Source organism: Micromys minutus, assembly GCF_963924665.1.
Source record: "Micromys minutus genome assembly, chromosome: 24".
Taxonomy (NCBI): Eukaryota; Metazoa; Chordata; class Mammalia; order Rodentia; family Muridae; genus Micromys; species Micromys minutus.
This window is the reverse complement of record NC_137959.1, coordinates 34,583,034-34,596,677: the sequence shown is the minus strand read 5'-3', so window position 1 is coordinate 34,596,677 and position 13,644 is coordinate 34,583,034. Positions and strand designations below refer to the sequence as shown.

Sequence of the window (13,644 nt, the reverse complement as noted above, 5' to 3'; positions counted from 1 at the left end):
ACATAAATCATGAAAGAGAAAGAAATTGAACTTTCTCTTTTCCTTTGGGCTCAGCCCAGGGAAACTTTACCCCTTCCCCAGGGGTTGCTTAAAGTAACCATGAAGTGAAGCAGGGGGAATGCTCACTTGGGGAAACTATTTCTCCCTCTCTCTGTGCATTTTTCTTAGATGCTAGGAGTCCCCCAGTGAGAGGCCCTGCTCTTCCCTGCTGCCACACGGGCCAAACTTGACAGCGAGCAGGAGTCAAGCAATAAAACAAGCACTCCTGCTCCTGAAGTGGGACGTGGGGAGGTTCGGGAGGGATTTCTCTGGGTGACCTGGCAGAGCCAAAAAGGATTGGGGTCCCCAACAGGAGTGGGCACACACACACACACACACACACACACACACGGGGGGGGGGAACAAAACGAAAAATGGGTGGCTACTGTATGTTCATACACAAACACATAGAGGAATCCAGTGACATTTCAAATGGTTTCAGCCATGTACCTGTCATTTATGGCCAAACTGAAGGCACCTTAACCAGACTCTACCTCTGCAGGTAGCAAACCTGGTGACTTTCTAACTTTAGGGTGGAGGTGTCACACCCTTCCGAGGTGTTAGGCAGAACATCTCAGGTTGCACACCTCCTAGGAGTATCCTTACTCCTGCATTCTCCCTTGCTTCAAGAGGCTCTGACACCCTCTGTGTCTCAAAGTCTGGTTTCTGGCATCTTGCTAGGTCTCCAGAAGACTGTTCAGCATAGGTTTACAATAGGAAGTCTTTATCAGCCAGCCAGCTACTACATTGGGTGCTTAGGACCCCAGCGTAGCCTCGAGCATTTCTCAGGGTGAGCTTTTAAGCACAAAGACCATGTCCTCGGTTGGCATACTTCAGTTAGCAAGAAGTTAGCCAGAAGCAGAACAACAGAAGCCAAAAAAGCAAGGTTAGTGCTTTTAGAGACTTTCCCAGAACCATGGACTTTGGTGGGTTAGGCCTTTGTTTTAGTTTTGGCAGGTGGTGCTGTCTGTGTGCTGAGTTCTACAGCCTGAATGGTACTTCCATCATGGAATCAGTTGTGCTATGTCTCAGGGCCTACTGAGGTCTAGGGCCCTGTTACAAAAGCCTGGGCACTTTTGAATGAATGAGCGTCGCTTCCTTGTGGAAAATCTACAGACTGCCTGGTTGGGTTTTTGTTGGTGGCGGTTTTGTTTGTTATTTTTGAGATGATTTCATTTAGCTCAGGCTAGCCCTGAACTCCTGATCCTCCTGCCTCCATCTCTCAAGTGGTAGGATTATGGGCATATGTGCCACTGTGCCTAGTTTAGAGGCTGTCTTGCAAAGAAAGCGTGTCTAGTACACGCAGCCATGAACAGACTGTTCATGCACTGCCAAGCCCCATTCCAGATCCCTGAGAACCGACAGATGTTGTAGTAATTATTAAATAAGGTTCTGTTGCTATTGGCTCCGAGGTCTCACTCCATGGAAGCCAGTCCAGTGTGGGGCCCAGGGACTCTGTCACATGATCCGAGAGCCACCTTCTCTACACGGTTCCCTTCCCAGGCGGCTCACCCTGCCTGTCTTAGCTGTTTCTGTCCCGGGTGGTCCACAACTGCCCCAGCGTGTTGTTTTCACTCACTTTCCCTTGGCGAGTTGTTGCCAAGCCTTGCACACACACATTCCAACTCTGTGGCGGGCTTTGTGCGTCCCACCACTACACCCTCTTTGAACTCAATTAAGTTACCACATCAAAGAACACAACAAAACACACGGATCCAATTAGTATCATATATTTTGCCCACCTAGTTAAGATAAGTCAATTGATCCTGAACAATTTCATCCTTTATAAAATAATCATAACAACCTTATCCATATAGAGATGCACCAAGAGAGACATCCATGTCTGCTTCCATGTTGCCTCCTCTCGAATCTCTCGATTTCTCCTTCTCTCCTCTTCTAGACTTTTCCCTGCCTACCCTTCCAATGATGAGGCTGGACTGGCTTTGTTGTATAATGACATCATCCTACACACAGACTCTTGAGAAAAATCCAAAACCACAATCCCAACCCTCATACTGCCTGTAGGCAAGAAAGAACTGGAGTGCAGCATAAGGCAGAGCGTCCTGCCTTGAGAGACACAGGCAGTAGGTAATCAGAGGAAGCTGAACATTCTATGTGAAGCCAGGGATGGGGACTACAGAGCCAAGGGAGGGTTTGAGGCCTGGAAGCTCTTTTGGTGAACCCTCAAATGCAGTATTCTGAATGGGAATTAGCAGCATATTTGAGAAGCTGAGCAGATGGGCAGTCAGATTTAGATAGTCCTGAGGCACCATCCAAGATGGTTTGGCAGAAGCAAGGGGATGGATTAGACCAGAATCTGGGAAAGAAACAGTCAACAGTCATGACCCTTCCAAGTTTGGGTGTCTGCGCCATTTGCTGGTCTTTTGATCATTCATAGATGAGTTCATCCCTCCTGTTTTGTTATTTTGTTTTTAGATTGACTGATTTTTGTTTTATGGGTATGGATGTTTTGCCTGAATGCATGAATGTGCACCATATGCATGTGTGGTACCTATGGAGGCCAGAAGAGGGAGCCAGATCCTCAGGAACCTGAATTATGCATGGTTGTAAATTGTGAATGTGGGGGCTAGGAACCAAACCCCAGTCTTTTCATGGTCAAGGACCTTGCAAGAGCAGCAAGTACTCTTAACACTGAAACTTACTCTTTCTCTTCTCTCTCTCCCCACAAACCCTATTAGTTAGACTGTCAATTCCATGGTCAGGGGCTCTTCTGCATTAGACCTTCTGTCCTGAAACTCTGGCCTTCCAAGTTCTTTCTTTTCTTTCTGCTTCCCACAGTCCTTCTATTTTTATCTCTCACTCCCTTTATTGTAACTTTCACAGATAAGGGGCTCTAATACCAAAGAAAATAATTTTATTATAGCTTTTTAAAAATTATTTTTTATTTTATATGCATTGGTGTTTTGCCTAAATGTGTCTGTTGTATCCCCTGGAACTGGAGTTACAGATAGGTGTAAGCGTCCATGTGGGTGTTGGGAATTGAACTTGGATCCTTTGGAGAAGCAGCCAGTGCCCTTAACCACCGAGCCATCTTGTAGGGGCTTTATTATAGCTTTTATTTGGGTTTTGGTTTGCTTTTTTGAGACGGTCTCGTGTAGCCGAAAATGACCTCAAACAATCCTCCTGCTTCTTCCTCCCAAGTGCTAAGTCACCAGCATGAGTTAACAGCTGTAGTTTTCATTCATTTTACTATCAAAGATAAGAAACTTACTGAAAGGAAACACCGTCTTAAGGACTTCGTGTGTCGTAGCTGTCTACTGCCTTTTAAAAGCATGTCTTGTACATTTTTAATACAGACTTAACCAAAAGTTATAGCAGGCATTTAAGAAAAAAAAAAAAAAGCATATATGGCAAAAGGCCCAAACAGACTCTAGCTGGTTGTCCCCTGAGCTCAACACTACCTCAGATGGCCAGTGTTATTTGTTTGCTAATGCCTACCAGGCTGGCCTCCAGCCTCTGTGCAAGAGAGGGTGACCTCGGCTATACTCTGTTTGCATCGGCTGGTAAGGGTTGGGAATACAGGCATTTGCCACTTTGCTTGGTTTATGGAGGCAGGGGGATCAAACTAGAGACCTGCCTTATTTTTTTTGAGAACTGGGAACTTCCTTGTTGGCTAGAGTGGCTGGCCTCAATGTTGTGGTTCAGAATAGGCCACTACGCTGACTTTTCCGAGGGTTCTGGGGATATGAATTTAGGTCTTCATGCTTGCTAAGCAAGATATATATTCACACACACACACACACACACACATACACATCCCTGGACTTAATTTACTTATTTTTGTCTCGTTTGTTTTTATTCAAGTGTAGGAGGGACTACTGGGGATTGAACTCACTTCACCACCCACCATCAGCACCAGGCCAACACCCTACCACTTCACCACCCACCATCAGCACCAGGCCAACACCCTACCCCTAAGCTACAACAGTCCTTTGCTACTCTTTGCTGACTGGGTGTTCCTCTAGGATAATTTTCTCTGCCTCCTAGGAATGTTGAGAAGGTAAAACTTGACCATAAAGATAAAAACTCCCATCACTGCCTCCAACCTTCTGGCAGTTAACCTGTGTGGGAACACTAAGCGACAAGCCCAGGTAGGACCTGGGCTCTGAGAGGCCCTGGGCAGCTATTTGAAGTTCTTCCTGGTTCTTGAATTTCAGTAGCAGGGTCAGATACATGAGTCACTTAAGTAGAGCTCTGGCTTTCCTAGGACACAAGTGACAAACACCCTGGCTTGGGTCAAGACAAAGTCCTGGCCAGGCAGGCTTCTCTTTGGTTTGAGAGAAAGAAAGCAAGAGAATAATTGGAAATGAGATAGACCTTCAGACTGCCATTAGAAGCTCAGGAACTTACAAACTGGAGTCCTGAGCTACTAGGGTCCTGCCTTCCTCTCCCCCTCTAAGTCTTGAATCCTCCAACTAAACATCAAAGATCATAAAGTCTACTGCAGGGGTAGTTAAGATAAATCACTGGGTGAACACAAACACAAAGTGCTTGTTGACAAGTCTGGTGACTCCTGTAGACGGGGGTTATTCCTTGTCTTCTGAGTTTTCTAGGGCTGGGTGTGTGTGATCCAGGAAGACCCTTGGAGTCAGCAGGAAAGATAGCTTTTAAGTATTCTCAGCCTACTCCCAAGACCTCCTGGTGAGAGGCAGGCACCTGGAAGGGATGGCTTCCCAATTTAGACCTCAGCTCCTCCACAGTGGCAATATTCACAGGGAAGCAGGTGAGGACTGGGAGAAACGCCACAAAAGCAAGGAGACATCTTCCACTCTCTCCCTTTTAAAGAGAGGAAGCCTACCATCATTTGCAGAAGCAAAAGGTACATAGAAGGGAAACTAGGACCTTAGACACCAGAGGCAAATCTATCTTAGAAGATAGATAAATGACCTCTGGAAGGCTCATTTCCCCAGAGATCTTCCATGCCAAGCCCTCTCTCCTCATAGCAACCCTGAGAAGCTAAATGTCTTTGCAGCTGGACATGGTACCAGGTGCCTGGAATCCTAGCACTTGGGAGACTGAGGCAAAGGGTTCAAAGAGTTCGGAGCCACGGGGATGGGGTTTGGTGAAGAGTGCTTGTGTAGCATGTATGAAGCCTAGGGTTTGTTCCCCCCTGTCCCCCGACTTCCCCCGTAGCTCACACACCAGGCATGGTGACGCATGTCTGCCATCACATTTGGAAGGAGGACCAAAAAGTCACACAAGTCAAGGTCATTCTCAACACTTAATAAAGATTTCCAGAAGGTGTTAGAAGCTTGGATCATATCACTTGCTCTCTCCCACATGGCTGTTTGGGGACTCAAAGCCAGCCCCCTCTCCTCTTCCAGCAGGAAAGCCTCTGCTCAGCCCCCATCTGGGAGAACTTTCTGTGAGCAGGGCTATCTCCCTTCTCCAGCTCTGACTAGTCTTCTTCCTGTGTCCACAGGCTCAAGGAACCTCCAGGTACCTCCGATGGATTTGTGAGCAAGGCAAGCAGCTCTCCCAGACCTAGACAGCAGTGAGTACCCTCGGCGGGGGAAGGGCCGGCAGCCTGCCATGGGCACACCTCTGCTCTGCCTCTCTGTTTCCCTACCTCCACGCTGCCTCCCACTTCACTGGGCTCTCCTGAAACTCATGGCTTCCACAGGACACCTTCTGTCTAGAGTCCATCCTAGCTTCAGCACTCCTCCCCCCCCCCCCGTGATGGCGATGACATTCTTGTCTATTTTATTTCTCTCTCTGTCTTTCTGTCTGTCTCTGTGTGGTGAACCTGTGGAGGTCAGAGGACAAGGACAATTTTTGGGAATTGGCTCTTGTCCTTCCACCATGTGTATTCCAGGAATCTAATGTCAGCTCCTCAGGCTTGGCAGTAAGTGTTTTTATCTGCTGAGCCATCTTACCAGGCCGTGCTTATTTTTTAAAAGCAAAAATGTGCTGCTTGTTAATTTAAAAAAAAAATTTTTTTGACGACACCACACAGAAGCACACCGCCGTCTTTAACCACGGGAGTTAATACACCCTCCTTCCCCTAAGCTTCCTTCAGCCACCCCCTCAATTCTGGAAGCCAGATGCTCAATTGTGACTGTATTATCCACTTTCAACAGATGAGGACATAGAGTTTCAGTGAGATTGCCTGGTCCTTAAGTTCACAGAACAGGAAATAAAGAGGCAGGATGCTGAAAAACCAGGGCAGCTTAGACATGGCCAATCACCTAGCATAAGAGGGATTCTTAAGCAAAAGGCAGGAATTTTGTTTGAAAAAGTAGTATTTGCTAAACCAGGTGTGGTAACACATACCTGAAATACCAGCACTTAGGAGCCAGAGGCAGGAGGAGTAGTTTAGGGTTCTCCTACAGATACACATAGAGTGCAGCTTGCACTGGGCAGAAGTTGGACCTGGGACGCAAGTTCAAGCCAGAATTCCTAACCCTTGCCCCTCCTTTTTTATAGGCCCTAGGCAGAGGCATGAGGCTATCCCGCTTCTCCAGCACCGTGGTGCTTTCGCTCCTAATAGTACAGACCGGCATCCTGGTCTTCCTGGTCTCGCGGCAAATGCCATTGTCCCCAACAGACCGTGAGCATGTGCATGTGCTGGTGCTGTCCTCGTGGCGCTCGGGCTCGTCTTTCGTGGGCCAGCTCTTCAGCCAACACCCCGATGTCTTCTACCTGATGGAGCCAGCTTGGCACGTGTGGGATGCGTTGTCGCAGGGCAGTGCCCCCGCGCTCCACATGGCCGTGCGCGACCTGATCCGTTCAGTGTTCCTATGCGACATGGACGTGTTCGACGCCTACCTGCCCTGGCGCCGCAACATCTCGGATCTCTTCCAGTGGGCGGTGAGCCGCGCGTTGTGCTCACCTCCGGTCTGCGACGCCTTTGCTCGTGGCAACATTAGCAGCGAGGAGGTGTGTAAGCCTCTGTGCGCAACGCGGCCCTTCGGACTGGCTCAGGCAGCCTGCAACTCCTACAGCCATGTAGTGCTCAAGGAGGTGCGCTTCTTTAACCTGCAAGTGCTCTACCCGTTGCTCAGCGACCCTGCGCTCAACCTGCGTATCGTGCACTTAGTGCGCGACCCGCGGGCGGTGCTACGCTCCCGTGAACAGACAGCCAAGGCGCTGGCACGGGACAATGGCATCGTCCTGGGTACCAACGGCACGTGGGTGGAGGCGGACCCCCGGCTGCGCGTGGTCAGTGAGGTGTGCCGCAGCCATGTGCGCATCGCTGAGGTAGCGTTGCACAAGCCGCCGCCCTTCTTGCAAGACCGCTACCGCCTGGTGCGCTATGAAGATCTGGCCCGGGACCCGCTTGGCGTGATCCGTGAACTCTATGCCTTCACTGGCCTGGGTCTCACGCCGCAGCTCCAGACTTGGATCCATAACATCACCCATGGCTCAGGGCCAGGCACACGCCGTGAAGCCTTCAAGACCACATCCAGGGATGCGCTCAGTGTATCGCAGGCCTGGCGCCACACGCTGCCCTTTGCGAAGATTCGCCGGGTCCAGGAGCTGTGCGCCGGTGCACTGCAGCTTCTGGGTTACCGGCCTGTGTACTCGGAGCTTGAGCAACGGGATCTCTCTCTGGACCTCCTGCTGCCAAGAGGCATGGACAGTTTCAAGTGGGCGTCGCCCACGGATAAGCAACCAGAATCTTAGTAGTGGAGAGTCCCAGCTCTGACGCTAGGGTCTATTGGAGTATGAGTAAGAAAGGGCTTGGAGAACCCAAAAACACGTGGCTGGGAGCGTGAGTGGTCTTGCCTTGTACTAGGAAAGGATGGAGTCCAAATCCCACATCGCTTTCTGTCCAGATTACACTTTGTCTTTGGGTCCTTTAAGATTTGGATTCCCATTAAATACTATCGAGTGGAAAGTGAAAGCCATGCCCACTTCCTTAGGTCATGGAGGCAGCCAGACTCTTACTAAAAACACTTCCTTTCTCTTTAACTTTCTCCCCTCTTTGGTCATACCATAGCAGAGAATAGTGTCCCAGGCCTGGTCAGGAGTGGAGGGAAGGCGCTGCTGCAGGCTGGCTCCTAAAATTTATACACCTGCCTCTCTTTTGCTACCCTGACCTCTGCTTATCCCCATGCCCTGGCCTCTCAATCTATCAAGGATTTGGACAGTTATGTGTATGGTCAAGGAGGAATCAGAGAGGATGCCATTGTGGTTTCCCCTTAGATTCTCTGCCTGACCCTGTAGGAGGGAGCCCAGGCATACACCCCCATGCCCGAAGAGGATGACTTTTTAGTGAACCTTTGATTTGTCCTGGGATGAAAGACCCTAATTATGGAAATAAACATTGTAAATACGTTTCGTGATCCAGATTAGACTCTATCGTGTTTGAAAAGCATCTCTTTTTTAAAAAGATTTATTTTATGTATATAAGCACACTGTTGCTGTCTTCAGACACACCAGAAGAGGGCATCGGATCTCATTACAGATGGTTGTGAGCCACCATGTGGTTGCTGGGAATTGAACTCAGGACCTCTGGAAGAGCAGTCAGTGCTCTTAACTGCTGAGCCATCTCCAGCCCCTAGAAAAGCATCTGAAAAAGTCAGAAGATGGGCTGGAGAGATGGCTCAATGGATTTGCTCTTTGCTCTGGGGTTTCAGTGGGTAATTCAGGTTTTCATAGATCTGTCTCCTATCAGCAATAGTCCCTAGATATACTTTCCCCCTAGGAAGACAGCTAGGGAAAAGAGGAATTGCTAAGATCCTGGATCCAGAGCCGAAAATCAAAAGCATATCCTGGAGGAGCCTAGAAGAAGGCAGAGAGGAGAGAGCTAGAGAGGTCTGGGCAGCAAGCCAAGCATAGTCCACAGTGTCTGGGAGGCCAGTGGGGACAGCTCATGGGGTGCCTAGAACTCAGGCTTAATGGGAGCTTAGAAGAAAAAATGGCCTAAGGGTGGTTCTGCCATGCCTTCTTCCTTCCAAGCAGAATAAGAATAGTTCCTGTAAACCACACCCAGCTCTGATAGCAAAGGACTCATTTAAGGGATGCTGTGCATGCAGAAAGCTTAGTCCCAAATTCAGGAAACAAGAGCCAGCAAGTGTAGAGTAAATGTTTAAAGAAAGAGAGGAGGACAAGGAAGTAGATTTGAGTCCACACACCAAGCTCCGTAAATCACATGGGGGCACACCCTGAGCCAGGAACTCCACAACATTGTCACTAACATGGTTGCTAGTTTCTGATCCTCAGCAAAGGTGTGGTCTTCAATAACTGGTGGAATTTAGGACAAAGTATAGGACATGTGATCATGTACCCCAGGCTTTCAAACTCATTATTTGCCTAATAATGACCTGGAACCTTGTGTGTGTGTGTGTGTGTGTGTACATTCATGCTTTATTTACTTTCCTATTGTCGTGATAAGACAATATGGCTGGGGAAACTTATAAAAGAAAGCATTTAATTTGGGGCTTACGGTTTCAAAGGGTTAGAGTCCATGGCCATCATGGCAGGAAGCTGTCTTCATTCACACCAGAAGAGGGCACCAGATCTCATTCCAGATGGTTGTGAGATACCGTGTGGATGCTGGGAATTGAACTCAGGACCTTTAGAAGAGCAGTCAGTGCTCTTAACTGCCGAGCTATCTCTCCAGCCCTAGCTAGCATGTTTAAAAAGAATAGTGAGGGCCAGGGTGTGGTGTCATAGTGCACTTGCAGTCTACACAGTGGTCTAGGATCACTCCCCAGTATTCCCTCTCCACCAAGCCACAGAAGAACAAATCTGTAGGCCCAGCAAGGTAGGCTCAGTGGGTAAAAGACTTGCCACAGAATGACCTAAGTTCCATCTCTGGATTCTACCGTGGAAGGGAAGAACCAGCTCTGGAAGGCTGTCTTCTGGCCTCCGCATGCTCCCTGTAACATGTAGACACCTGCATGCATATACACTAATAAGAAATATGATAGAAATCAGAAACAACAGAAGTGTTCAGAGAGAGGGGGGAAAAAGAATTAGAAAAACAGTTTCAGGCTCGCCAGAGTGGGGTACTGTGGAAGACAAATCTGTGACAGGAAATGAACAGTGTCCTGTTTGTTTGCAGTTCTCCATGGTTTTCCCATGGTTCAACCCTGTGATCTCATCGCTGTCAACTTCAGGACCTAGTGATGTCCAGGCCAGCCTGAGCTACACAGTCAGATCTTGTCTATAGGCGGAAAAGTGTAGGGGGTAAAGAAAGGTTATTTTGCCATTCACTATTTTTTATTATTACATTTATTAGCTTGTTTTTATTATTACATTTGTTGGCTTGTTTTTATTTATTTATTTGTGGGGCATGGAGTGTTGGGAAGATAAGTTTTGGGAGATCCCAGGATAGAAATGAGGTTGTCAGGTTGCATAGAAGCACCTTTGCCCTCTGAGCTATTTCTCCGGCCGGATGATACTAGTTCTTTTCAACGTTTGCTCAAGGTCTTAACCATGTAGCCCTGGATTTGCAGGGACTCCAGTGAAGACCAGATTCACCGGTCTTCACCTCCCAAATACCAGGATTAAAGGCCTGGGCCACCACACCTGGTGGTATTTGTCATTTCTTAATTACCTTCAGCTCAGATTTAATGTTTGCCTAGGAAACATGTTTTTATTTTATTTCATGGTATGTGGGGGTTGCCTACATGTATGTATGTGCACCACCTGGGTGACAGGTGTGGAAAATCCTATTGTTCGAACCACACTCTATTATAGACCAACTAGTAGACAGGTGACAATTACTGATGTCCCTAAGTCAACGAGTGGCACTCTGCTCCCAGAGCCCCATGTGCAAAAGCTTCCTTGCTTCACCTGGAGCCATGCTACTTACTTTGTAGCATGTGTCTTGGATAGTGATTCTCAGCCTGTGGGTGGCCTAAGGCCATGGGAAAACACACATATTTACATTACCATTTGTAACAGTAGCAAAAGTACAGTTACACAGTAGCAACGAAGTAATTTCATGGTTGGGGGTCACATGAGGAATAAAAGCATTGCAGCCATAGGAAAGATGAGAACCACTGAGTTCAGCTTTAAATTACCTAGTAGGTGCTGCAGAGCCTACTGGCTGCTCTTGCAGAGGACTTGGGTTCAGTTCCTAACACCTGCATGGCAGCTCACAACCATCTGTCCCTCTAGTTTCTGGGAAACCGGGGAGCCTCTTCTAGGCTCCATAGGGACTCCACACACATAGTACACATTCAGGCAGATGAAACACACACAGATAAAGTAAGAAGAAAAAAAAAAGAGAGAAAAAAACAAAGCTTTGTGAAAAAATTCAGGTCAGATGGCTCAGTAACTAAACCCATTTGCTGCCAAGTTTGGTGAACTGAGTTTATTTAGTCTTCATTGCCCAGGCTGTGGAAGAAGATAACCAATTCCTTAAAGTTGTCCTTTGACCCCTTCATCCTAATGCTGGTGGCACACACACACACACACACACACACACACACACACACACACACACACACACAATTTAAAACAAATAACCAAAACCCAAAACAGCAATTCGCAGAGCTCTATTGGGATGCAATTGATATACTCAAGCTGCACATTCTAACCTATAAAACTTGACTCGCTGGCACACTCCTTTAATCCCAGTGCTCGGGAGGCAGAGGCAGGTGGATCTCTGAGTTCAAGACCAACCTGGCCTACAGAGAGAGTTCCAGAAGAGCCAAGGCTACACACCTTGAAAAACCAAGAAACCAACCAAACCAAAGAAAACAAAACCCAAAGTGCCTCACTGGGCTGTGCATTTGTGTATATGAAGTCAGATCACTACATTCTGATTCCATTAAGAGCTGCCTAATTACATGAGGTTACAAGTGAATTCTTTCCTTATGGCTTCTGGGTTTTGTGTTTTTCTTTGAAGTCTTTATCCTGTTCAAGATTATAAATGTGCCTTCATGATTGCTTCCAGGGGGCTTTGATTTAGCATTTCCCACCAGCAGTCATAATGATAAAAAATTTCTGGCCAGAATCAAGGGAGGGAATGGGTTACCCAACCCTTCCCAGGCAGGCCTTTGTTACACTGCCCTCTGCTGACCAATCTGTTCCTTAGCTTGAACTAGAATTTTCCTGGTCCAACCCCACTGAAGTGAATTAATAGGACCACTTTTGTTTGTTTTTTGAGACAGGGTTTTTCCATTTGACCTTAGCTGTCTGGGCACTAACTCTCTAGACCAGGCCGGCCTCCAACTCAAAGGTCCACCCACCTTTGCCTCCTGAATGCTGAAATTAAAGGCGAGCACCACCACCTCCAGATCCTAACTTTTTTTTTTTTTTTTTTTTTAAATATAGAGCCTCATTGTATATCACTGGCTGTCTTGGAACTCAGCATGTGAATCAAACTGGCTTTGAACTCACAGAGATCTATCTATCTACCTTATTTGGTCTCCCAAATGCCATCAAGCTCCACAAAATACATAGCACAAGTTGACAGCCAACTCCTGATCCTTCTGCCTCTGTTTCTTCTGCATATTCTACAAGCGTGTGTCACCACAAGTGACTCTTTATGATATCTATGCCCAAATCAGATGGGCTGTCCTTACCTTTATAAGCTATTTGATTTAGCTTTAGGTACTACTTTTTCCTCGTGGTTGGCACTCTCTCTCTCTCTCTTTCAACTTTATCAGTGGAATAGAGATGACTCAGTGGTTAAGCACAGATTGCCTTTCCAGAGGAACTGGGTTTGCTACCCAGCACCCACATGGTGGCTGGCTCACAGCTATCTGTAAATCCAGTCCCTGACACACCCTCTTTTGGCCTCCATGAGCACCAGGCACACATGTGGTACACAGACATACAGATGGGCAAAACATTCTTACACACAAAAAAAGCCATGACTATGGTATACATGGATATGTGTGTGCCAGTGTGTAAGTGCATGTACGGGTGTGTGTTTGCAGGTGTGTGTGTGTGTGTGTGTGTGTGTGTGTGTGAGCATGCACGTGTGTATAGGTGCGTGTATGTGCTTGTGTGTGTGTGTGTTGTGTGTGTGTGTGTGTGCATGCATGTGTATATTGGTACATGTGTGGTCAGAGGACAACTTTATAGAGTTGGTTCTCTTCTTTCACCTTTACATGGGTTCTGGAGATCAGATGCAATTGAATATCTTTGTGTAGCTAATGTCTTTATCCACTGACCCATCTCACTGGCTCATCTGTTTTTTGAGATATTGACTTACTCTGTAGACCAAGATAGCCTGGAACTCACCATACCATGAGGAAACAAGAGTTTTGGTTTTTTGTTTAGTTTTTGTTTTCTTGTTCACTTTGTTTTGGTTTTACCAGACAGGGTTTTTGTTTTATGTGTGTGTTGCCTAGTATTTTTCATAGTGTAATTTTTAAAAAAAGATTTATTTTATGTATGTTGAGTACACTGTAGCTGCCTTCATACACACAGAAGAGGGCATCAGATCGCATTACAGATGGTTGTGAGCCACCATGTGGTTGGTTCTGGGAACTAAACTTAGATATCTAGAAGAGCAGTCAGTGCTCTTAACTGCTGAGCCATCTCTTCAGCCCCCCTCAGTGTAACTTTTAAAATGATTTTATTGATTTATTTCTTGTCTACACTAAGCTCTTGTTTCTTAATTTGATTCATAGATGATGCTGCATTTGATAAAAAGTATGTATTTGTGTGTGTGGG

General features: G+C 47.0%; 1 protein-coding gene across 1 annotated transcript; it reads left to right on the top strand.

The window, feature by feature from the left end:
- Window positions 1–6,486: 6,486 nt before the first annotated feature.
- On the top strand, window positions 6,487–7,798 carry LOC308436075 (carbohydrate sulfotransferase 5). Its single transcript, XM_080936864.1, has one exon. It carries the CDS (start codon window positions 6,502–6,504, stop codon window positions 7,684–7,686), a length of 1,185 nt encoding a protein of 394 aa, XP_080792990.1. The 5' UTR covers window positions 6,487–6,501; the 3' UTR covers window positions 7,687–7,798.
- The last annotated feature ends 5,846 nt before the right edge of the window (window positions 7,799–13,644 follow it).

What these genes read in the sequence shown, in the direction of transcription:
- LOC308436075 (XM_080936864.1), top strand. Translation starts at nt 6,502, where the DNA reads ATGAGGCTATCCCGCTTCTCCAGCACCGTGGTGCTTTCGCTCCTAATA.